This window comes from Pangasianodon hypophthalmus, chromosome 11 (assembly GCF_027358585.1).
Source record: "Pangasianodon hypophthalmus isolate fPanHyp1 chromosome 11, fPanHyp1.pri, whole genome shotgun sequence".
Lineage (NCBI taxonomy): Eukaryota > Metazoa > Chordata > Actinopteri > Siluriformes > Pangasiidae > Pangasianodon > Pangasianodon hypophthalmus.
Window position 1 is genome coordinate 14,570,206 of NC_069720.1, and position 27,086 is coordinate 14,597,291.

General features: G+C 37.4%; 1 protein-coding gene across 1 annotated transcript; it reads right to left on the bottom strand.

Annotated features, from left to right (window-relative positions):
• Window positions 1-5,070: 5,070 nt before the first annotated feature.
• ttc39c (tetratricopeptide repeat domain 39C) lies at window positions 5,071-26,687 on the bottom strand. Its single transcript, XM_026941582.3, has 14 exons — window positions 26,076-26,687; window positions 24,516-24,564; window positions 19,522-19,650; window positions 19,192-19,306; window positions 17,341-17,686; window positions 16,914-17,082; window positions 11,869-11,962; window positions 11,661-11,768; window positions 9,986-10,095; window positions 9,766-9,889; window positions 8,777-8,874; window positions 8,430-8,534; window positions 7,906-7,944; window positions 5,071-5,762 (listed from the first exon to the last, which is right to left on the bottom strand). The coding sequence occupies exons 1-14, from the start codon at window positions 26,234-26,236 to the stop codon at window positions 5,673-5,675; spliced, it is 1,737 nt and encodes a 578-aa protein (XP_026797383.1). The 5' UTR covers window positions 26,237-26,687; the 3' UTR covers window positions 5,071-5,672.
• Between the last annotated feature and the right edge of the window lie 399 nt (window positions 26,688-27,086).

Consider the following 27,086-nt stretch of genomic DNA (forward strand, 5'->3'; position numbering starts at 1 on the left):
AAGATGAATGAATAAACACACACGCGCACACACGCACACACACACAATCTAAATTTATATCCAGTTTTCTGTAAGCCTGCAGTGTGACAATATTCATTGTTAAAAGCACTATAAATAAAATTGTATATAATTTTATAATGGCTTAATACTTTCAGCATAATAATGTTCCATTTTTCAAAGCACAAGTCATCTCAAACTGGTTCCATAAACATGACAATGAGTTCAATGGAATTCATTGACCTCCTCAGTCACCAGATCTGACTCCAATAGAGCATCTTTGGGATGTGGTACAATGGGTGAGTCAGAGCATAAATGTACAGCTGACAAATCTCAAGCAATTATGTGATGCAGTTATGTCAACATGGACCAGAATTGTAAAGGAATGTTTCTATCGTGTTGTGCAATCCATCCATTCATCCATTTTCTGTTCTGCTTACAGTACACAGGGTCGCAGAGGAGCTTGGAGCCTATCCCAGGGAACTTGGGACACAAGGCGTTGGACACCCTGGACAGGGTGCCAATCCATCGCAGGTCACAATCACACACACACTCACACACCCATTCACATACTACCGACAGTCAGCCTACACCGCATGTCTTTGGACTGGGGGAGGAAACCAGAGTACCCAGAGGAAACCCCCGAAGCACAGGGAGAGCATGCAATCTCTGCGCACACAGGGCTGAGATGGGATTCAATAAGCCACTGAGCCCCTCCTTGTGCAATCCATGCCATGATTTTTTTTTTTTCCAAGATTTGAGGCTGTTCTGAGAGCAAAAGAGAATCCTACCCCATATTCATATGGTGTTCCTAATAAAGTGGCTAGTGATTGTGCATTTATTCAGTTTTTGCTAAATTATATTAATCTAGGTGCACAGTCTATGGAAATTGTACAATAAGGCACTACAATTGGGGGGTAATTTTTTTTTGTCCAGGGTGTTTAGTTCTACATCCAGCATCACTGTAGCTATGTATGTTTTTATAGCATATTGCTTGCTTGTCAGTGCAGTAGCCTCATAGTAACATTGTTATCAATAATTATGATGCTCACATGTTAATGATTGACCAATTCTGCTGCTTAATTACTAAAAATGTCTTTCCTATTATACCAACCAGAAGCAAAACAGTGTGCCACTTGATTTGAAAGCACAGGCTGAATGGCTGAAGTCATGACAGTAATCAGGTGTTGGAATAAATTGACAGGATAACATGCATTTGTTCTTATTAATTTATTTGTTGTATTTTTACATTTCATCCAGTTTAAGGAAGAAAACACAGACAAGATATACAGTTCCTGTAACAATGCTGAATTCTTTCTGATGTGAATAATTAGCCCCTGAGACTCTGAGGACTTAATGGACAAAGCCCCAAAATCTGATTCCTCTACTGCATCTATGGCCCAGAATTTCTATTGCTGGATTTTGGATATCTCTGACATAGTCCCAAAATAGACATTTACAAGAACTTTCAGAAATATGTTGTAAATATATAGAAAACTGGGGGAATATGGTGGAGTTGTATATGGAATGTAAAAGAGATAAAAGTCTTTAATGCTGAATTTGAATGTTTAACAACAGCAGTGACATTTCAAACTTTTTGCTGTATAGATATTCCAAGCACCTGCTTAATCCCTTTTTTTAGTGAAATATGAGCCTGTGGCATGAAAGCTGGACTGGTTCTGAACCCTACATGCAGTAGCTAGTACATTCTCAGATTCTGAGAGAAATCAAAGTTATAGATGTTACAAAGTTGATGACCATGATGTGTAAAGGTATTAAGAACACATTTTAATTCAGAGACAACTGGCAGAAATGCCACTCATACACACTTCACTGTCTCAGTGACATTACAGTACAGAATGTTAGTTATGGTTATGCATATAAGATTAACATAGTAACACAATACCTGGGTACTTAACAGTAAATCACACAAATTATCAGTACAGATGTGAGATTCTGACTTATTTTGCACGCGATCAAAATATTTGAAATGTACATATTTGCCATATTTGAAGGTAAGCACTGCCGAAGAAGAAGGAAAAAAATCACACTTCCTCCTCCATATTTCAAATTGCAAATGATGGTGAATGAAACAAAACCTTGCTCAAAGAAATACAAGTCATTAGCACGGTAACAAGATCAAAGTAAAAAAGTAAGCAGTCTCAGTTTTTGGGTACAAATGCTCATCACTTGCAAGGTATGTCTTTTGTATCTTTACCTACAGGATCATAATTATAAAAGAATTTCATTAAGGTACATAAGGTACAATGTTGTACCTTTGGGAGCGTGTATTTGTACTTTGGGAAACTTAAATATACCTGTACAGTCACCTTTGAAATTGAATTAAATTTTTTTTTGTAATAGATGAAATGAAAAAGAAGTGAGAAATAGCTAAAGAGGCATATATTCCAACCTACACTCTTATAAAAATGGTTCTTCAAGAGTTGTTTGGATATTTAAGGGTTCTTAGCCTTAGCGTTCTAGTTTGCAAGCCTGATAGGAAATGCTCTGTTGTAGCATTTACATAGAACCTTTAAAAATCCCCAGAGGGACGACCAAGGAACCCATTAGGGTTCCAGATTTGACCTTTTTTCTAAAAGTATAAACAAGGTAGATGTATCAGTGGTCAAAACCAGTGCGAGTTTAGAGGTTGTCCTTCATGTAAAGTTTAGATCTAATTCTCTATCTAGCAGATAAATGTCTTCAGAAAACTTGGATAAGTTGAGGATGATATGTTTTAATGGAAATAAACTTCACTGGAAGGTACAACACTATGAGGAAATCTATCTGAACATATTTAATCATATGAAAATAATTGTAGTGTTTCAGTCTAGGCAGCATATGCAGCGATTATTACTCATGCAACTGGAGTGGAGTAACAGGCTGATTATCTAATGCTTCAATAGTACGTCATCTAACAAACCAGATTAAATCATCTTAATGTAATAGCAGCTTTTAAATGAGTTTTAGAGGTTCAGAAATGTTCAAGAAACCTGTATAGATCTCTAGAGCAAGGGTTCTCTCATCTTTTTCAGCCAGGGAGTCTTTCCAGTGTAAAAAATAATGTCACTGCAGAAATGAGGTATTTTATGATCTATCATTGAAATATTAAGCACATTCGATACCTCAATCAATCAATCATTCAATTAATAATCAAACCATTATTAACAGCTCTAGCTTGACAAAAATAGTATTTAGATTTGAGTTGACATTATGTTTTTATGCATTTTAAGTGCATAGTTTAAAAAAGTGGCCAGTTAATTAGGCTCATAACTGAATAACATCTTTGATAATAGTCTATATGGATTTCTACCACTTTACCCTCATTAAAAAAAGGAATAAAATAACTGCCCCCCTGGCTGTATGTCATGAACCCCACCCCTATTTCAGAACTCTATAGCAGTGCAGAAATTTAGTAAATGTACATAATGTCTTAAGGTCACCACTAGTAATGATATAACAACAAAAGCTAACTGTTACAAACACTTTCACCAGGTTCTATGAGCAATCTTAAAAATCCAAAACCAACAGCAGTGAAACCAGGTGGTTTTATCAGTTCTATCAGTATAATGCATATTAGCTGTAGTTGCAGTGGATTTATCAAAATATTAAGGACAATTTTAAAAGGTGAGATAGCAATCTGATTTAGTGATATCTCTCTTTTCATGCACTGAATCATTTAAATACAGTCAATAATCTGAAGAAGGTTATATTTTTATTATGTATCTTACTGTATGCCTCATGATCAAGACCAAGACAATTAATATGCCTGAGTAAATGACACTATCCATGTGTGATAATTTCCCTGAATAATCACGGCTGATTTCGGGATCATGGTCTGCCTCTCCTGTACTGACAGTGACAAACTGACTCAGATAGAAATTCTAATTTTTGCACACCTCACACTTGTGATGGAGTGATGGGAAATTAATAGGATTACAGATTTTAGACTATTTAACTGCATATGCATATCTCTGCAATGCAGACAACACATGCAACAAGTATCACTTGGTGCATCAAAGAAACATTAATTAGTGAAGTGTTGCTGAGTTAGCAATGTCTGATAGGTTTATGTCTGTAAACTTATCACAAAGGCTCTAAAGCAGGAATCGTCAAATGCTTGACCCAGCAAAGTGTTTCAGCAGATTGAAGAAAAAAAAAATAAAAAATCTGGCCGTGGTTCAGTGACTCCAGTTTCATTTACCCACTCTGGTCTGATTAGAGAAGTGACTACATGACTTCATGAGGCAAACAGAATGTTTAAAGATGACTGGATAGAGAAGTATGCATTTATTCTTTACTTCAACATATATACTTCTCATCTGTTCAGAATCCACAGCACTAGTTAAAATGGTAATGTGAAGCGCCACTGTGAAAACATAATGACTTGAAATTGCCTTATTTATATCCATAAACTAATCATTAACGGTTAAGCATTAAAAGGTAACTGTTGTCATTCAGTCATGTTAGTCACTTATCTGCACCTTTGTAAGCAATTTTATACAGCTGAACCTTCACAAATTTTAGTTGAATACCACTGAATATCCCTAAACTCAAATACGTGATTTTTTAAATGGTTAACTCTTCTTCGATGGTCAATTTTGATACTACAGATTGGTCTTTGGTTCAAATTTGTGAACACAATGCTAAATCTACACTTTCCAATTTAAATTTACTTCTAAACTAGTAAAACTAATTTACTGAGTGTAAGAGTTGCTGGCTTTAAACCTGTTGCACCTGACATGCCGATTTTCATAGGAAACAGGATTTTTTAATTGCAGAACCTGCATGCTCAGATAACCAGCTGAAAATTATTAAGAATATACGTATGGGTCTGTGACACTGAAATCCCTTTTGAGAAATGTGAGATTGTTTACTAGCAGGTAACTAGCTGCTGAACTATTTGGCTTGGCAGATGAACATGGAGACCTTTATCCATATTCATAAATCCCAGTAACTATAAAGTAAAGATGAAGTATTGCTCTTGAGCCATTTTAGTAGTTATCTGGGCATTAAAACATATTAAACAATTTATTATTCCAGTGATTATTTGTTACTATAGATCATATGCAGATAATGTAAAAAATGCAAAGTTAATGGGTAAATTCATTCAGTTCTATTTCATTCAGTGGGTATATGCTTATTAGAGAAACATTTGCAATGTGATAGAGGCCTTAGTCAGAATACTGCCATCCTCTGACATTAATGTGTGTGTAAATATAGTAATAGTGTTAGGTAGTGTTAGGTAGGTAGTGTTAATCTACTATCATTCTCATGACACTCATTCTTAAATTATCATAAATTTTAAAATGATAAAGCCACCCAAATTCAGAAAATTTTCTGACACCTTTCCAAGATGTTCTGAAAACCCAACACATACTGAAAGCCAGAAAAGACAAAACATTCAGAAACAGAAACATTCATCAGTGTAATGGGTCAGCTACCTTTAAGTGAACTCTAAACTGTGGCAATATACTCTACTTTAAGCATAATCTACTACATGAAAACAAGAAACACTACTGGTGATCAACCTAGCCACCTAGAAAATAATTTGTCATCATTTTGGTTTTCACTAAAAAAAAGAAAGGGAAAAAAAATCATTATAATGGCTCGCATTTTAAAAGGTGCCAAACAGGACTGGTCCCTGTATAATGCACTTCCTGGATCGGTTGGGGTCACAGAGGAACCACTTCCTTCACAGAGGCGAGGGCTGTGTGGATTCGCACGTGCAGTCTGTTCTCAAAGTCATATCCTGCACAGTTCTCCTGCAAACATACACACACTCACTACTTCAGCTCTCTTTACAGTGAAATGAACTTAGTGAAGTGCAAACAGCTATATACACTCATTGTCCACTTTATTAGGAACACCTGTACACCTACACATTCACACATGCATTTATCCAGTCAGCCAATCATGTGGCAGCAGCGCAATGTAATAAATCATGCAGATACAGGTCAAGAGCTTCGGTTTATGTTCACATCAAACATCAGAATGAGGAAAAAGTGTGATCTCTGTGACTTTGATCGTGGTATGGTTGTTGGTGCCAACTGGCTGGTTTGAGTATTTCATTAAACTACTGATCTCCTGGGATTTTCACACACAACAGTCTCTGGAGTTTACACAGAATGGTGTGAAGAACAAAAAACACTGAGTGAGCAACAGTTCTGTGGGTAGAAATGCCTTGCTGATAAGAGGAAGCAAGGAAAGTTAATGTAACTTTTATAATCAGTCAATTTACTCAATTTACTACCATGGAGAGCAGAAAAGCAAATCAGCTTGCACAAAACATTGAACCTTGAGGTGGATGAACTAAAACAGAAGATCACATTGGATTCCACTCCTGTCAGCCAAGAACAGGAATCTGAGACTATCATGGGTAGAGACTCACAGAAATTAAACAGTTGAAGATTACAAAAAAAAAAATCACCTGGTCTTTTTCCAGTTTTCAGCTGTCCAGTTTTGGTGAGCCTGTGCTTTTCTGCTCACCACAATTGTAAAGAATGCTTATTTGAGTTATTATAGTCTGATCATTCTCCTCTGATCTCTCTCATCAACAAAGTGTTTCAGCCTCTAGATCCTCCACTTTTTCTGCACCATTCTGTGTAAAATCTAGAGACTGTTGTGTGTGAAATTTCCAGGAGATCTGTAGTTTCTTAAATACCAACAACCATGCCACAGTTAAATTCACAGAGATCACATTTTTTTTTACCTTTAATGTGAACATTAGCTGAAACGCTTGACATGTATCTGCATGATGTTATGCATTGTGCCGCTGCCACATGATTGAGTGATTGGATAACTGCATAAATAAGTAGGTGTTCCTATTAATGCGGACAGTGAGTGTACAAAAATAACAAACCTATGCTTATATTAACTTGTATGGCTTTTTTTAGAATATAACTGAAAATCATTTTACTATACTTAAGTTGTGACATGTTAAATGTACCTTATTGTATAATAATAGTGTTTGAGACTTCCTGTATACTTTCTCATTTCACCAAATGCCATTCCAGCTCTACTGATCATTTTTGTTTTAATTTATTCACACCTGTTATTCAGAATTAGTCTCATTATGTCCTTGGGGGAACTTTTGGAATATAGCTGCCATTTTGTTTCATTTTGTGAAATCCATCTGTATGTCCTAGTCCTTAAATCCCGTTTTCTTGTTGTAGTTGTAGTGTCTGATATTTTCTGTTCCGACCTTTGTCAGGCAGTTTGGATTTTGAGAATTGATTTGCCTGTGCTTTGACCCCATCCATGGGCTTTAACAATAATTTGATCTTTTAATATCGATTTCTAAGATCTATTAATATCAATCTTCAACCGTCTAAGCACCTCCTCTAGTGACAGTCGCAGACAGTGCTTCTCGCCTGGTCACAGCCTCAGTTCACAGAGATTCTATCACAGAATCCTTCTGTTTGCCTTTTGCTTTGCTTCCTGTTTACTTCCTGCTTTTTTATACTGCCTTGACCTTTGCTGTGTCCAAAAACACTCCCTCACTCACTCGTTCACTATATAGATCGTTCTATATAGAGCACTATGTAGGACCACGGACTGAATCAAGACAACACTGACTTGTGAGTGCTCCAGAAACACTGTCATTACATAAACAATTAAAACATTAAACATTACAAAACCACAAAAATACAGAACCACAAAAAAATTCTGAAACCACAGAAATACAGAAGTATAAACCTGGTGCTAATCCTTTGGATTATAAAAATTAATCTGTCTGTCTGCATCATGCCTGGCTGTGACTTCCACAATAATTTTGTGGAAAACTCCTAAAACCCTCTGTTAAAAGACTCCTTATACTGAACCCCCTCTGGTTCCCGTACATTACAGACTGTTAGTGTGTGTATGCTGTAAAACACTATGCTAAGCTCAAGTGTACATATTTCCTACCTTTGCCTGAAGCAGCAATGACCTTCCTTTACTCAAAGTCTACAAGCAAACAGAAAAATGAGAATTATTTACTGGAATTTACAATGTTACCAGCACATTTGTTATATCATATTTGTGGCATGGAATATATAATTTAAACATTATATGGCATGAAATGTATTAATAGATTGTCTAGGCAGAGTAGCAATGTCTTATAAATGGGTCAAATAATATACACTTTATTCAAATGCAATTATAAAAAGGATGTGAAAACTGTTTAAATTTACTGCATATACTGGGACTATAACAATAATCACCAATGTGACTTCCATCATGATGAATCGCTTGTATACTTTTATACACTTTTTACACATTTTATAATCTATGTACTTATATGCAAATTCAGGACATTACATAACATTTTTTTTTTAATGTTCCCAGGACATCATGCTACAGGTGTCTTGATACAAACATAAAAGGTCATTTAGAATCTCACAAAATGAATCAATTCTATATGCTGGTTTTCTTCAGGTATAATATTGTACCTCAGGTTTAGCCAATAATACACATCCAAGCTCGTAGTAGGCGTACGGCTGCACGTAAGAGTTGTTCAGTCGGCCCAGCTCATCCCTGGCTGCCATCTGGTATGACTGTATGGTTGAGCGACAATATAAACACGGAGTACGTTAATCAGACTGTAAAGAGCCGCCACACTTTCACAGACATATGTTCTGCATTACTCTAAGCTGTTCTAGTTCCAATCTTACACACCTGATCTAACTAATAAAGATCTTCAGTACTATCTGAATACTGTTTCAGCTGTGTTAGATTGGGAGTTTTACAGGATGGCAGACTTCCAAGCCTATGGATTTAAAATTGATAGGAAACAAACCTGGACAGCATCTTTAATGTTTCCGAGACACTTCTGTATAGCACCGAGAAGCAGGTGTTTTAAACCCTGGCAGGATGGATCATCCAGACCCTGCAGCACTGAGAGAAGAAAGAAGCTGACATGTTAGTACAAGACAAAGAAGGTAAAACCAGGCAAAACCAAAGCAACATCACACACCTGCTGAATCCATCCTTTCTTCCTTAGTTATATCTATCTGCAGGCATTGAAGTAGGCCTCTGAGTGTGCTTCAATACTGTTTTTAATATACCCTTGTTGACATCCCCTCACCATTTCATCATAAATGAAGATCTGTTGCCATTTTAAGGGCAATTCCACTTATGCATGACTGCAATTAGATGACTCTTAAACAGCTCAGGTACAGAGTGAACAAACCTATAGATTTAAGGAGTCGAATTTGCCAAGAAGGCATTGTGATCTGATGCAATTTCCTTTTCAAAACAACAGAAATTGTCAATGTTTCTTTAATGTAAACAAAAGCAATAAAAATGTTCTACATTTCAAGTATTTGTGTGGCAGTCTGGGAAAACATGTCAGATGTCAACTGTGGCTAACAACCAAAAAGACATCAACGAAACATTGCGGAAATGGTTTTATTTATTTACTATGTTCCTGCAAAGATGATGTTGGGTAAAGAGCCAGTTTAACAAATGCAGTGGTAAAGTCAGTCTGTCTGAAGATAGACAGATTGTCTAAAATCTTGCTTTCATTGAATGAAAAATATTCTTAATCATTTTAGATCACCAACAGTGCTGCCTGCAAACCTTTTTAAGAACCAAAGTCAAGGCACTGATATGAGCTCTAATCCACATTATACTCTTAGATATGGTTCTTTGAGGGGCTCATTTGAGAGTTAAAGGCTCTTGGACTCCTAAAAAGTCTTTACTTGGAACCCTGTTTAATAGGAAAACACTCTGTTGTAGGGTTCTACACAAAACCAGAGGGACCAAAAAGGGCCCACTTTATCTCACCTTGGCTCATGAGCTGCAGTTTGGAGGATGAGCAATTTGCAAGAGCCTTCCACAGGTAGAGCACCTCTACAACTCCGAGAATACACAGCTCCTGTGTCGCACCCAGCTTCCTCAATCGCTCTGCCTGTAAAAATCAGAGAAAAAGAGAAGTGAAGAGAGGTACCAAGAGCATGAAGTCCACTTATTTGCTAATGATGTTTATTAGCAGTAACAAACTCACCCTCCTGAATGCAAACTGCTCAATCTGATTGTTCTTGCGTTTGAAGAGCTTAGGCACATCTCGGAAAACAGTGTTTGCCCCCTCCAAATCATCCGACGCACCCTGGCATACTTGTTGTGGGATAAAAATAAACACAAATGATCAACTAAATTATAATATAATGTCATTGTCAATAATTACTGTCAATTCTGATTGGTCGTCAGCTTTGACATTAGCTCTGGTTGCAAGGTTTATATTATTGCACTTGTTCTAATATTCTATTATGTTTATTTTAACAACTTGTATGGCGGATGCTCTACATAAACAGATTTTAAATTGTGTGTATTCATTGGCTACTTTTACATGCACATCAAATTCTGTTTAAGGTCTATATTCGGGTTGCAGCCATATTCCAAATACGATGTTTATATATGTTCATCGGAATATTCCTGTATACATGGTTGTTGTAAGTATGCCTGAGTTGCCATTCCTAAATACCCAGCCTATAGTTAAACACCTGTCAGCACCCACAATTCCATGTGGACTGAGCATGTGCATATATCTCCTTAAAGTGGATTTTCTGAATAAGGTGTTTACATGCAACAAATTTCCGATTAAAACAGGCATATTCCAGGGGTGGGAATCAGAATTTGGGGAATCAGAATACTGTCTTAATCTGAATCAGGCAATCAAATTGCAGCATTTACATGACTCAATACTAATTAGAATACTGCCAAATTCAGATTAATATTGGAATAGCGATGTGCATGTAAATGTAGCTATTGACATGGTGAAGTTTTCTGTGCGAGACATTTATTTACCATTTATAGAAGTAGTCTCCAGTGGTAGCGCTTTGTAATAGTCAGAGGTAAAACTGTAACTTTACGTTTTCCACTACAGGAAAGTCTTCAGGACAGAGGAGTTTATACTTTGAGGTTTCTCAGTTGTGGGATGTTTTCCTTGTTTATTTGATTATGTTCATTTTAGTTTTACCCAAATCAGTATGATCATGATGACTGTCAATATTGTAACTCCACGTAACAATATAACCACGTAAACATGTTATTCTGAGAATATGTATTATGACCTTGTTGAGTGAAGAAGTGCTAAGAAGGCATATTGTGTTTGGTATATCTTATCGTCTTTCAAGCTCTCCTCCCATGCTTAGCTTTCACGAGGGGATAATACCCTGGACTTGTACCTGAAGATGTTTGTATTTAAGCTGTATTGGTTTTAGAGAAACACCAGACCAGATCAGATACCGTACATACTCCGGAGACATAGAAAACATTGATGATCAGACCATTGTTACATATCACTTTCTTTTGTTTATTTAAATTTTTGTGAACACTTAATACATTTCCTATACTTCTACAACCCGACCCTTGGCTGGTCTCCTGGTTCCTGATTCTCACTTCTGAAAGAAGTAACATGACAAGCTGTGTTTGTTTGTCTTATTAACTTCAAAAGAGAGAAAGGTAACGTAACTATAAATCAATAAAATCTATGGTGTGTCATTCTTGAATAAAAAATCTTATGGAAAAATAATCAACTTTGAGAAGGTAACAGAAACTCTGCTTCAAGTCTGCTGCATCACACAACCCTGTCATTGATTATTTTCCTATAAGAGCATTCCCCGAAAGTGCCCCCCATATCCCTTACAAAAACTTCAGACTGAACAAATGATGAAACATACCTCCAGTTAGGTAAGCGTAGTAGCATTGTGACCACCGGGACTCATTTTTTAGTCTTTCAAAAGCCTGATAAGCATCTTCAAAGTTCATCTCAATCATACTGCACCACCCTGAGACGTACACACAAAGTATACAACATGTTTACAACAAATTGTGATGATTACAGTCTTCAAAGTATTTATATACAGTATGGATATACAAGAATCATACCGATCTCATAGAGACACACATGTTGGATCTCTCTTTGGTCTGAAGCAAACTCCAGGGCATCATGGAAAGATGCCAATGCACTGTTTATCTGGCACTGAGAGAGAAAAATGCCCACAACTTATTTAAATCAACATCCCTAAATTTTAATGAAAGGTCTAATAGTAAAGCAAAAGGCTAGTGGACATTCTTGCTGTTTTGTTGTGAGCAACAAATTAGATGATTTATGCTTAGCTCAAACAGACTGTAGAATTTAGATGAGAATTGAGACATACACTCATGGAGCACTTTATTAGGAACACTATACTAATACTGGGTAGGGCCTCCCTTTGCTTGCAAAACAGCCTCAGCTCTTCATGGCATGGATTCCACAAGATGTTGGAAACATTCCTTTGAGATTCTGGTCCATGTTGACATTTTTTTTCAGGTTCACATTCATGCTGCAAATCTCCCATTCTACCACATCCCAAAGATGTTCTATTAGATTCAGATCCGGTGACTGGGAAAGCCACTGAAGAACATTGAACTCATTGTCATGTTCATGAAACCAGTTTGAGATGACTTTTGCTTTGTGACATGGTGCATTATCATGCTGGAAGTAGCCATTAGAAGATGGGGAAATTGTGGCCATAAAGGGATGCACATGGTCAGCAACAATACTCAAATAGGCTGTGGCATTCAACGATGATTGATTGGTATTAACGGGCCCAAAGTGTGCCAAGAAAACATTCCCCACACCCTTACATCACCTCCACTAGATTTGAGATTCATCAGACCGGGCTACATTTTTCCAGTCTTTAACTGTCCAGTTTTGGTGAGCCTGTGCCCACTGGAGCCTCAGCTTTCTGTTCTTGGCTGACAGAAATGGAACCTGACATGGTGTTTTGCTGTTGTAGCCCTCAAGTTTCGACATCTTGTGCATTCTGAGATGCTTTTCTGCTCATCACAGCTGTACAGAGTGATTATCTGAAGTACTGTAGCCTTTCTGTCAGCTCGAACCAATCTGGCTATTCTCCATTGACCTGTCTCATCAACAAGACAATTCCATCTGGAAAACTGCCACTCACTGGATGTTTTTTCTTTATTGCACCATTCTGAGTAAACTCTAAAGACTCTTGTGCATGAAAATCCAAGGAGATCAGCAGTTATAGAAATATGCAAACCAGCCTGTTTGCCACCAGCAATAATGCCTTAGTCAAAATCACTGAGATCACATTTTTCCCCCATTCTGATGGTTGATGTGAACATACCTGAAGCTGCTTGCCTGTATCTGCATGATTTTATGCACTGCACTGTTGCTACAAGATTGGCTGTACAGGTGTTCCTAATAAAGTGCTCTGTGAGTGTAGTCTCCATGACATGTCTCAGACTTGTTTCAGTCAGTAAGTAACTGGGCAGCGAAAATGGATTTGCAATAAAAGTGTAATTAATAATACACAACATGCATAGAGTACTGTGCAAAAGTCTTAGGCACTCTATTTTTTTAGTACAAACTTTGTTATAGATTTTTATTTGATGACTTCTACATTATTGATTCAGTACAAAAACATTTCAGATTTCCAAACAATAGTTTTGGACAGGACAAAATGAAAAAATGATAAAATATTTGTATGTCAGTAAAGAAAGCAGCATATTACATAAGAGACACTTTTCAGACAAAAAACATAATGAAGGCTGCTGGGTTTTGCTGCAAAAATAAGAAGCGAGTGTGACAGTCAAAGTCTCCAGAAGAACTGTGGCTGGTTCAGTAAGATGCTCAGTAAAACTTACAGCTAATCTCTGTATAGAACTGCACAAGTCGTACCTGAGACTTCTAATTTTTTTAAAGCAAAGGGTTGTCACAACAAATATTAACTTTGTTTCATTTATTACTTTTTACTGCTCTTTTTTAGTATTTTTTTAATGTAGAAACATTGAATTTTATTATTTTTGAAGGCATCTTTGCTCTATTTTTGCATGTGCCTAAGACTTCTTACCAAGCCCCAAAGCTTCTTACCAAGCCCCAAAATTATGGAATAGCCTCCCAGTTAATGTACGTGAAGCAGACACGGTCTCAGTGTTTAAGTCGAGGTTGAAGACTTATTTATTTAACCTAGCATTTAGCGACTATTGTTTTAGACAAAGGAGTAGATCTGGGGGACTCGTGGATGTTGAGTGTTATGGTGATCTGGTGTGTTTGGATGCTGTCTTCCTCACTCTCGTTAGTCACTCAGGTTTGTGACGGCAGAGTGACTGTATGCCTTACATATCAGGGATCTCTCACGTCTGCGTTTCCCCCCTGATTCTCCTTTTAGTTATGCTGTTATAGCTAGTCCTGCCGGAGTCCCCTGCACTCCTCATTAAGTTTTATCTCCACACGGTGACTGTGAGTGTACCTAACCACTTTCCTTCTCTTTCTGCCGAGCTACACTCCTGAGCTGCCGGTGATCCAGGCCCCCCTACGCTCTGGACCAGATGAGCATCACTCCTGAGCTGCTGGTAATCCAGACCCCCCCCCCCCCCCCCCCCTTCACTCTGGACCTGTCCACCGGCAATGCTTCACACTGCCACGAAGACGCTTCAGCTGTTTTCCATGGACTACACCAACACACATTGTACACACACACACACGCGCACTACAGTACAGTGTTGAGCCTGGTTCCTCTCAAGGTTTCTTCCTATCACCATCTCAGGGAGTTTTTCCTTGCCACCGTCGCCCTGCTTGCTCATCAGAGACATCACACACACACACTTCACTTTACTTTTGTTTGTGTAAAGCTGCTTTGAGACAATGACCTTTGTAAAAAAGCGCTATACAAATAAAAATTAATTGAACTTCTGCACAGTACTGTATATATGTGTGTGTATTTACTACATTATATAATTATTATAAATATAATTACTGTAATTATTGTCTGTGGTACATCCAGTTGTCGTTTCCTCAGGTCAGACGTATTTCTTGACAAACATTCCTTTGTTATTCACTTATTTTAACCAACCCATGCAAACTGATTTCATCAGTATGTCTTCTATTCCTCATACTCCTGTGCCACAATAGTTCTCAGACTCAAAATCCTATTGTGTATCTCTACATTTCAGTTCAGATTAAATTAATCAAGCAAAATTGTTTATTTTTTTGAAAATAATTAGTTAGTCAACCAATTAAGCCCAAACAACAATTTTGATTGGTTTTTATGTGTAAAGTAATCTCAACTCTTTAATAATTCCCTCAAAATAGTGCTTTTCTCCATTCCATATAATAATAATTGAAGAAAACTGAAATAATAACAGTAGCATAGAGTCTGTTTTTTTTAAATATTATTTAAACTTTTTTTTATAGCTATCTATTCTGCTGAGCTAGCTAGATAGTTTAATGGTTAGTCAAGTTATTAGCTAGCTACACATACAAACTAAACCAGTTGTTTAGCTGAAATTAAAGATTGGCTTTCAGCTAACTTCCTGAAGCTAAATGGCAACAAAACTGAGGCCCTACTTGTTGGCACTAGATCTGTTTTGTCTATATCTACTTGTTTTTCCTTGTACATTGACAATAATGTAATCTGTCCTTCTTCACAGGTTAAAAGTTTGGGTGTTATCTTGGATAGTACACTATCCTTTGAAACTCAAATTAGTAATATCACGCCGACTGCATATTTCCACCTGCGTAATATTAACCGTCTCCGTTCTTTTCTCTCAATCAATAATACAGCAGTCCTTGTTCATGCACTAGTCATAATCACGTTCATAATCACGTATAGACTATTGTAATGCCCTTCTCACTGGTGTTCCATCTAAATTGCTGTATAGGCTTCAGTTGGTTCAGAATTCTGCAGCACGTGTTCTTTCTAGAACACCTTCTACTGAGCACATTTCTCCAGTTCTTCAGCAGTTGCATTGGCTTCCAGTAAGGTATCGAGTTGAATATAAGATCCTGTTACTTACTTACAAGGCACTTCATAATCTTGCACCCCAATACCTTACTCAACTTCTTCGTGTTTACACCCCTCCACATGCTCTTAGATCCTCATCTTCAATTTCTCTTGTGGTACCTCGGATTTGACTAACTACTATGGGTACCAGATCTTTTAGCTATGCTGCCCCTCGCCTATGGAACTCCCTTCCCCTTGATATTCGTAACAGCGATTGCATGCGGACTTTTAAAAAGCGCCTTAAGACATATCTTTTTATTCAGGCTTTTTTATAATATGTTTTACTGAGTCTTTACTGTATTTTATTTGTATATGCTGAGTGTTTGTTGTGTGTCTTTGTCTTGTGTAGTGATTTGTATTTGTATTTTTTCCTGCTTGTGAGGTGACCTTGGGTGTTTTAAAAGGTGCCATTAAATAAAATGCATTATTATTATTATTATTATTATTATTATTATTATTATGTTGTTGTTGTTGTTGTTTTGTTGAGTGCAGCTGAATAATGTCAATACAAAATACAAAGTTACACAGCAAGCCTTTGTGTCCGGAACCTGAGTGAACATTATACATAAAACCACCACAAGAACACTGAATGGTTTTAATGTGTAACATTCACTCAGTTCTTTTAAAATTCCACCCAAACAATGGTGTTGCATTTAGTAAAACTGAATAAAATTGTTCAGTTTTAAAAAAATCGAAGCTGAAACTGTTTTTTTTTAACAGTTGTAGCTCTTGTAGCTGTCTATCCTGCTGAATTGTCTTTTGAAAATTATGTTACATCACATTACATTTGACAGCAACGAAAAAACAAGATTTGCTTCTTCATTTTCTATCCCATGACCTTTTTTCAGGCTTAAAGGTAAGCGCTTGTGTTTAAAGATGTGTCTGCAGGGATGGTGTGTCTGGCTTAGGAGTGGGAGGAATATGAAACACATAGTGATGACAATGATGAAAAGGCAGGAGCTGGCTGAAGGAAATGTCCTACTTGAGGAATTCATGTTCATGACAATCATTGTTTTGTTGAAAATATGAACAGAACAAGTATTACTCTAAATTTTCAGTTTACATTTTTTGCTTATATGTGCTTTATCACTTAACTATGAAGCAGTCTAGATATTACCCTTTGGGGCTGCACATACCCACCTCTAACCTCTGTACTCGTCCTCTGAAGAAGATGAAGAGAGAGGAGTTGGGGTAAATTACTGCTTTCTTCTGCAGGATGGTTTTGGCTTCAAGCAGCCCAGCCCGGGAATCAGAGCCATCCAGAGCGAAGAAGGGCTGCACCACTGTGTGGTACCACAAGAGAGCCAGCCTGGAGGAGGACAAGGTGGGAATGAGAGAGGCACAAAAATCACAAAGGATAACACAATGAATGTGTTTGTAATGACATGGGAATCCCCTAATGGCTTTTCCCCTGATTACAGCCCATAGATGCTTTCCATGCTGCTGTCTGGATTAGCAAAGAATCAAGAATTCAACAGTGCTGAAGGTGCAGAATAACTAGAGTTTATAAATATATAACATAATTAGAAAATTCAATAATGAATTTGTTTTGATAACCAAAGCTTACGTGGCCAGTGGTGCTTTCATGTCTCTGCTCTCACTGGCGTAGATGAGTGACGCCAGGCCCTGGTGTCGATCTCCTGGGAATCCCAGCAGATTGACAATCTTCAGTAAGTGGGGAGGAACCATAGAGATGCAGAGATGGAAAAGGCCGTAGCCAAAACTAACTGAGCCCTTCAGACGCCCCAGTGCCTCCTCCGTCAGCCCCCCACTGCTCTCGGCAACCGACGTATTGTGATTTGTCTGATCAGAGGAACGTCTGCGACATGTCTCCTGAAGCTGGCTAATGTCACTGTAGCATTTGTTGTACATCTTCCAAGCCTTGCGGAGGATCCAGCCTCCTTTAATGTATGCTGCAATAAATGGAAATGGAGCAGGAGGTACTATTATGGCATTTTTTCACATCACACTATAGATCGCATGCTATATATATTAGCTGTCATTTTTCAAATAGCAAATTATAAAAAGCAAGCAATAATAAACTAAAGTGAATAAAACAGGACATAATCCCCCCCCAACTCCCCCCCCATAAACTATACATATACAGACATATATAAAATTGTTAGTACACCCTACACATTAAGAACGTCTCCGTCTCAGATTACTCAGAACATTTACTACATTGCAATTTACTGCCGCACAATCGCTGACACTTATATAAACAAGAATGAGTACTGCAAACTAATAATGCACAGGAATTAATTATTCATGAGCTATAACCATTAAAATTGTACCACCAGCTACAGTTCACTCAGCTTATTATATTTGATTTCGTAAAGTATATTACAAACACGAAAGTTATATAACCGTGTAGAATTGTGTAAATATTTAGCTAAATAATGAAGAGCATTTTTCCACTGTGAAAAGTACCAGAACTTTTGGGACCAGAAATTTGAAACTGTTCTTTTTTAACTGGTCACTGATTCAGTACCAAAAGTACTAGTTATGTAGTTTTTGGTACCTGGTCAAAGTTGGTGTCAATAGGGAATAATAGTATTTGAGAGGAGTACCAAGGCACACAGTACCATGTCTAAATGAAAGTGTGTAAATGACACTGAATGAAAAAAAATATAGTATAAAGGAGGGGATAGTCTGGTTTGCTGGGTGCTGTTTGTGCCATCACAAGCAAAAATGTGTTGTTGTTTTTAAACTTTTTTTTGTATCAGCACACAGCAAACTAACAGGAATACATTTATTTTTCTGATCATATGACATACTAGTGTATTGATAACTTAAATTCCTTTTTTTCAGCTTGCCATTGTTAGTGCCAATTTAAGAACCCTTTATGTACAAGTTTATTGTTGAGAAATTTTGTTTCAGTCAGTGTAAATATTACCCATGATTCAGTGCCCCCGGAGCAGAGAGGGTTAAGGTCCTTGCTCTAGAGCTCAACTGTGGCACCTTGGTGGTTCAGCGATTGATTTGATGAGTAGAGAAGCTTTTATGGTACTGTCATCATTGTGACTGTTTCACTTCATTTGTAAATGGAAAATGAACAAGATCCCCAAGTTCTGTTGGCTTATGTTTGTTTGGGCTGGCTCTTGTTTTAAAAAATGTGCAGTAGAAAATGGCTGGCCTTATTGCGTTTTCAAACATCTACTTTGGAAAAAGCCTATAAATGACTGCCATGATTGTTTCATCCTCAAAATCCCCTGCGTATGCTTTATCACTACTGAATTTTCTCCCAAAGTGTGAGAGGTATTAACAAACAGTTTAAGAACTTGCATCAGACATGGTCCTGAAATTACTGCACTTGAAAAATTCAGTCATTATTACAGGTTACTGCATCATAACCATCTCTGAGTGCTGCAGTTTTAATCAGCCAATCCTAATCAATGTAAAAAATTCAGGATCACACCTGAGAGTTCCTGCTTGATGAAGGAGAGCACAGCGAGGTAGACCTGACAGTCGGCCACTATGATCTGCCTTTGGAGCCGATCCACTGTTGCCAACCCTGACGTCTGAGAGTCCATCTGGAGAGAGGAACAAAAATGGATCTGGCAACCCCAATGAGCAGATGGACAGAATAATGTAGGGTGCCCCATTCTCTTGTTCTCTTTCTCACTGTCTCTCACTGTCACTCACTGTCTCACTCTCTCTCACTGTCACAAACATAAACAATCAAAGAGGTGGTATTTGAATGACTGTTACAGTTTGCAGTCATACATATACACACATGCACGCTTACACTTTTCTTGATTTTATTGCGGATGGTCTCGATGACACCAGCGTTGTCACTCTCACACAGCTTCTCTGTGGTACGCAGGTCATCACAGGCCATCTGCATCTTTTCCTCCTCAAACGTCATCATGGCATTCTGCAGGCACAGAAAACAATGTTTTGTTGTTGTTATTGTTGTTGTTTTTAAATCTCATAACACATGATCATAATATGAGGCAGAAGATCATTCATTCAGTGTGAGCGGTAGGCAGATTTTTCTTTTAGCATTTTCCATAACCATTGGCACAGGCTTGGCACAGGCTGTAGTGTGGCTAAGAGCAGACTAATTGTATACAAGGGGTGGAGTTAGAATGAATACTTTGTCAGGAGGCGTGGTTAGGTGTGCTGTTGTAATCCAAACAAATCAGCTCTGCTCCTCCCATTCCCGTTAAAAAACAAGGGCTGTATTCAGAGTTGAGCTCAGCACACATAATGAGGATTTATTACTGAAATTGTGCTCATTGGTATTCAGACCTCAGGCATAACAATGGACTGAAGTGCTATTCGGACAGATGCATGGGACTTACACATCAGCTAATTCCTTGTCTGTTCAATGCTAACAAATTTGGTGTATGGTATTGTGTTGATACGGTTAATTATGTTTCACATATCATGACACATCACCTGTCTGATTCACATTTAGTAGCCTTCTTTCCTTATTTGTGACAGATTATTTAGTATTTAGTTTGTCGTTCGGTTAAGAAGTGAATTTATCTTGAATTTGGGTGAATGGTTTCACAAAACCGGGATGTATGAAATGAAACTGTAAATGGAATTTCAGGCGTTCATTGAGGTAAAAAAAAATAAAAATCATAGTGACATTGAGTCACTGCATTAAGAGGGGATCTCAAGAGGTGTAACTTTAGCACAATTTTATCCCAAAGTGAGTTAAAAAAAATATCATATTTCATACCCCTGCAGTGGCATCAAAATTCTACCATAACGAACACCTTGTACACAGCTGCTGTAGCTGCCTGTTATAAATGTACTAATTTATATATATATTTTAAATCTAAAATATATTTTTTACCTTATCGTAAAGTGGGTGAAAGAAAGAAAAAATCAAAACACTGACATTATATGACTTGTTTATATCATACTAGCCTGGGTATCCATGGCCACCCGAAATATTTTAAATGTGCTTAACTTGACGCATTGCATGCTTCAGACAGCAAACTTTCCTAAACATTACTATGTACAGTCTAACCAAACCACTATCTGACATCTGGTGCAACACTCGTTATTTACTTACTTATGAAGTGAATATTACTGTATATAGCTGACAAAATATTCTATTGATGGCAAAACAGCAGGTTTGCATTTTCATCTGCAAACTCAGATTATATTATCAAGCATAATAAAACCAGGAAAAGAGCGAGGGGGGAAATGTGCTAATCAGAGGAAATTAACACAACACTGCCAACAAAGAGCCTTTTCTTAAGATACACAAAGACACTTTTAACAGACAGAAAGAGAAAACAGGAAAAGGAAAGGAAGAATTCCTGACATAGCAGAATGAGACTGATATATTTATGTAGTTACAAAATCAATGTTAAAAAACTATATAAAACAGTGTACATGTCAGGAGTGTCTCTACATGTTCTTCACTGAATACATATTATTTATTCCATCTTCCTACTCCACTAGCACAAGAAAGCTCGGTTAGATCACATTGTTTCTTTCAGGTCCTCTTTGGGATCATGGAACCAGGGCCTCTATGTGTACAAAACCACCATAGCCAAATATTAAGAAAACACAGTGACTGATATTAAACTGCTACATGGTCCAGATCAATTTAATACACTTTTCTTTTTCACTTCTTTAAATACTCTTCATGTCCTGAACATAATATAATTGCATGGTAAACAAATGAACCCTTCCTGTTGATTTGTATTGATTATATTTAACAGGCTTCTCTCCTCAGCCTTCTAATGCTATTCCTTCCGCTTGTGAGGGCACGTAATGACATCGACGTTTGCATTATAGAGCAGCAGCTCTGTCATACGGGGGCATGATACAGGCCTGTTTAATTGTGGAAAATCTCTCTTTCTCATTCTCTATTCCTCTTTTGTTCTAGCTCTCTCTTTATAATGTATTCTATCCTTCTGTTTCTAATAAGATGAGAGAATGTGCTTTACTGAGTCATGTGATCACAATTTTTATGACTGCAATTTTCCAATTTTGAGGTCACTAAGAAAATTCTTCACAACAAAGCATTGCTATATGTGTGACACCCCTAGGAAAAATTTTCTACTATACTGTATATTGTTCTGAAATCTACAGATTTTTCTGAACTGAAATACGTTTCTCTTTTGCATTTCTTTTGATCTCCATCGTTTTAAAATCTTAAATCATTTTAAAATCTGCTTACCCCCAAATGTGATAAGGGAGAAAATCACATTTAAAGATTTCATTACAATTCCACTGAAACATGTCTTGCCTACACTACAATTTTAAACTAACATACAGACAGAAAAACAACACTAATTCTAATTTTTAGAGTTTGCAAAGGAAATGAGTTCTCACTTTGATTATCAGCATCATCCACATCAGGATCTCTCTTCACCTGAAGTAAAAGTCACTCATAACATTTAAACACAAGCCTTGTCATAGTCATTTCTTTACTTGACTGATCTCTGTTAGTTGTGATCTTCAGTCAGTTCTGTTCTGTTGACAAAATTTCATTTTAATTCTGTCTTTTTATTATATCATTTAAACATTTTCAAACATTGCCTGCCGTGGCCTGTAGAGTGTATAAGCACTCGTCTCTGTTTTAATGATGATGATGATGAGTATTGCAGACATTTTGACAGCTGGTATCTGATTGCAAACTGAACTCATTAGGCTTATGTCCATTTCGCCACGTAACTAACCAACTTGATGAAAGCATGATTCACTGTGTAACAGGCACCCAAAGCAAGGTTAGAAAGTTCCACTCCAAAGTCATTTCGCTAAAATATCAGGTTTTCTAACGCTTTCTCCATATAGAGATGTCAAAGTATATTAAAACCTGATTTTCCAGAACTCAGAATTCAGCCACAGGAACATCTGATGGGTTTTCCCAGACCACCTGTAAATATTTTTCTTTGCTTTGATGCAAAATGCATTCAGATAATGCAGTTTACATGTTTCAACATTTTTCCACAGGTCATTTTGCAAATGCTTTATTTCCAAATTGATCAGCCTCAAGTTTAAAGCCTAACATACAATTCAAGTATGTTAGTAACAAATATGCCTTCCCTATATGCCTTCCCTACACAGCACAGTGAATGTTCTTGGTCAGCAGAATGCCAACATCACTATATACTATGCAATATCATACACTGGATTGCTGTGATACGAATCCAAAGGCTAATCCCTACAGTACACTGCATCTAATTTAATTCTTGGAAGCCCACTATGGAAGGTTTCAGTTGAAGGATGGGAATAAGTGAGGCCAAAAGAAAAGTAAACAGGAAATATCACTTTTATTTTCCACCTCCTCCATCACTGAACTCCACAGAAGAATTGTTTTCTCTGTGGAAATGGAAGGTTTATGATCATCATCCACAAGACCAGATGGACCTCCTTGATTCATTGCACACTGGGCATCTGGGCATATTAGCAACAGATTGCCAGGGATATTCTTATTCATGTGATTAAAAAGAAACAGCACAATGCGTGATGTTGATTTACGTAGGATGGACAGGGAAAACATTTACTGTATGTGATGTACAGTATTGGTTTTACAGTAATGCTGAATTAGAATAATGAATTTTGTTTCATGTTTTAATTGTAATTCTGTGTTCCTGGTGCAGTATACAGTAAAGATAGTTTCACTCTGCCTTGTAATAAAGGCAGATAAAGTGTTTCCAAAACAGTTTTGCTTATATTGCATACATTATCACACAAAATATATAATACAATACAAAATATACTACAGAATAAAATTTTTTGATACTTTATTATAGTACATTTATATAATAATTTAATCCACTATATTGTTTTTAGTCATTATGCCCAGATTTTCATTAGAAAAAAAAAAGCAGTGGTGTTTGTCTCTTTTAAAAACATTTGCTGGGTGGGTTTTTGTGGATGGTTTTTGTACAAAATGGGCAAGAAATTAAATGTTTAGAGATGAAGTTAACTGGTTGCCAAGCACTTAGTGTGTAACAAGTTGAAAATGTAAACTTGGCAGAACCAGCTGGTGTAAACGGCTAACAGGGTTAAGCCCTTGCTCTCTTTGGAGGAAAAATTACATAAAAATAAGGCTCTATTTCTGATATCACATTTTAATTGCTGTTAACAAATCTTAAGGTGGATTATTTATTACTTTCATGGAACCCAGAAAAATATCACCACCAACGGTTGTAAGCAAAAATACACAGAATGGTATGAAGTAGAGGCCGTCAATGACTTATTCTAACTCAAACAAATATTTCTCTAAATAGGAGTTCTGACTGAAAATATACTGTATATCTGTTGGTTATGATTGGTTGGTTACTTCATTCTGTACAGTACAGTTCTGTACTCCTCAACCCTGAGTTTAGCATATCACATCATGTCAACATGGCTGCCTGCACTATCAAGTGTAAATAAAATATAACTTCACAACTTTAAATCATTTTATAGTAGTATTTACTTTAGGTTAATCAACATAAATATATTAGTTAAATCTATAACACTGACCATACATCATAAAATCATGATCGCTAATGTTAGATGGCTAGCTTGTTGCTAACACAACACAGACATTAACATAGACATCCTTGTTTTCCCCACTTTGAAGCTTGAACACACTGAGCTCAAAAAATGACATAATTCCGAGTTCAGACTTCCCACTTCCCAGCGAGTTAATTTGAACACAACATAATTGCTGCGTTTAGCTTAAACTGTTTAAAAAGTTTTGCTTAAACTGTTCCCAGATAGGTATTTAAATGCCAGCACCACTGATGATAAAGGAGGTTCATAAGAAACACTGACCAGGAAGGACACGAAACTGGCTCCGAAGCTCATCAATGGACTTTGGGTCCTATAGAGAGGAAACATTACAAACAAGGAATCAGATAATTTGTAATTTTATGCTATTTCAGAAATTGTGTTCTTGTTTTTCTTGGTTATTGACAGACTAAAGAAATCACAACCAGATGGTTTAACAAATGTAAAAGAATATACAGCTTGTAATGATCACAGAAGGGGTGTAACAGCTACATAATGCACAAAAATGACCTGAATCAGAATCAGAATCAGATTTATTTGCCAAAGACCTTTATATGAATTTGTCTCAGTATTGTTGTTTCTTTCTATATGCTAAACACCTGCTATTTCTCCACTGAATTTGAAAAACATGATACTGAATTTTTTGAGTATCACATAGTGTCTGCATGTCCACATTAATTCCTTTTAAATAGAGTTTCATTATGCCAATTGGACAAATTTTGCATATGTATGGTGCGCTCCACTTTCAGGCACTCCACAGAACACGCATGTAAACTGGGGAGTCCCAGAGTGCTGGACTACTTAAAATAAAAAGAAATCCCCAAAATGGGATGAACTTCCCCATCCCGGACTGAAAGTGGACACTCCTGCTTCAAATTGTGTTGATGCAGGACTGGGTAAAGAATTGATTCAACTAAGGCTGGAATCACACCTTATAATGCAAACACACTGATTACCATGAATACAGCTTTCTGGAAAAATATTATAATGGGTCATATTTGTACAAGACAAGGGTTGATGTTTATGATGAGACATGATGTGCGTATAAACAGGGGCATAGCCTAGAGATTTTACAATGGGATGATGTGGCCAGGTTAGGGGTGGTGTGGAAACCTAGGGTGGGGCAAAATAATAATCCGCATGACACAATGTGGCTCCCCCATCTGTATATGGCTTGAGTAGGATCCCTAATGGGCCCACACATACGCGACATTTTTTGTTGTTTACCAAGCTACAAAAGAGTCATAGGTAACATAACATTTGGCTACATCTTATGAAATATGTTAGCATTAAGAATTTAATATCATTAGTTAGCAGTAGTTAATACCAAACTGAAGAAATCTAATGTTCTGCCTCCAAATAATGTGGTTAGTGGGGCCAAGGAATAGTTTGCTTTTGTGAAAGCTAGCTAAACTTGCTTGTTCCAGCATGACATTACACTCCTCGCCGGCGAAGAATGACTGAATGATCTTTCAGATATAACAGTGATGCTGTAGTGGGAGTTTTGTTATTATTCACACTAGCCTATCAGAGCAAGATGTACCAGGTCGTTCAGTTTCACATCATATGGCGTACGTTATTGCACTGACAACAACAACAATGACAACAGCAACAGTAACAGGAACAAGAACAATAATAATATCTTAGCGGGGTGGCCAGAGATGACCTACAGTGGTACTGGCCACCCCTGAGCTACATCCTTGAGTATACTAGCCTGTTCTGTATGTGTGGTGATTTCTCTGCTCAAGCACACCTGCTAGACGTGGTCATTAACTGACAGGTTGAGTCAGGAACTCAGCTGTGCCCTCACTGCAGAAAGCCTACCTGTATCTCCTGAAGAGCTCGTCGCTTTCCTTGAACCCATTGTTGAGGAGCATACTTATGCCCTGCAGTGCCAGCTCCGCATCATCCAGCTCTGCCTTCATCTCCACCTGCGGATGGTGCTGATGCTGATGCTGATGCTGATGCTGCTCGCGGCCTGCCATTGCGCATGCGCTCACACAGAAGGGCGATTAACAACGAATACCAAGCGTAGAGAAAACATCAAAATGACAGGCCAATCCTAAAACAGTCCTAAACGTAGCCGAAAATGATATGAAACCACAGCTGGGAATTTTTATACTTTTCGTGCGCCTGTCCAAACCTTAGCGACGTGCGTTTCAGCCAAGATTTAGCTCGCAAATATTGTGAGAAAAACACTGCTGTTCAGGCCACACGTCCTCTGCACAGTGCAATCCCTGCCACATTCATCTACTCTAAACCTGTCATATTGTTTCAAATCAACTAGAGCATCCACTCATTTTTATTGTTTACCATCCTGATCATTCACACGGTGTGACAATCCTCCCAGCAGCGTCAAGTCTAAGTACAAGCAGATATTTTCGCTCCTCATTCATTTCTGCCGGATTTCCCCGAAGCGGCGCACCAAAAAGCAGAGAGCAGCAGGGTTGCCAGATTGGACTGCTGTTTTTTGCATTTACAATCACTTTTAATAAACCCTTCACATCTCACCACATATTAACACAGGATAGATTTCTAAACATCGTTCAAATCAAAAGATTAATTCATAACTTCAAAAAGAAACAATAGTTATTATTTGCACTGTTTTTCAGATAAATTTGCTGAATAGAATTAATTGATAGTAAAGATTTACGCTCAATCTGGCAACTCATGTCAGCATGTCACAGCCTATCACTGAACTGGATCACCTTCTCACTGTACATTCAACCACGGTTGCCAGATCCAATAATATATGCTATAACGATTATGTAAATTATGGAGCTTGGAAGCTGACAAAAGCATTTGCATATGAATTTCATATAATTTAGTTATATA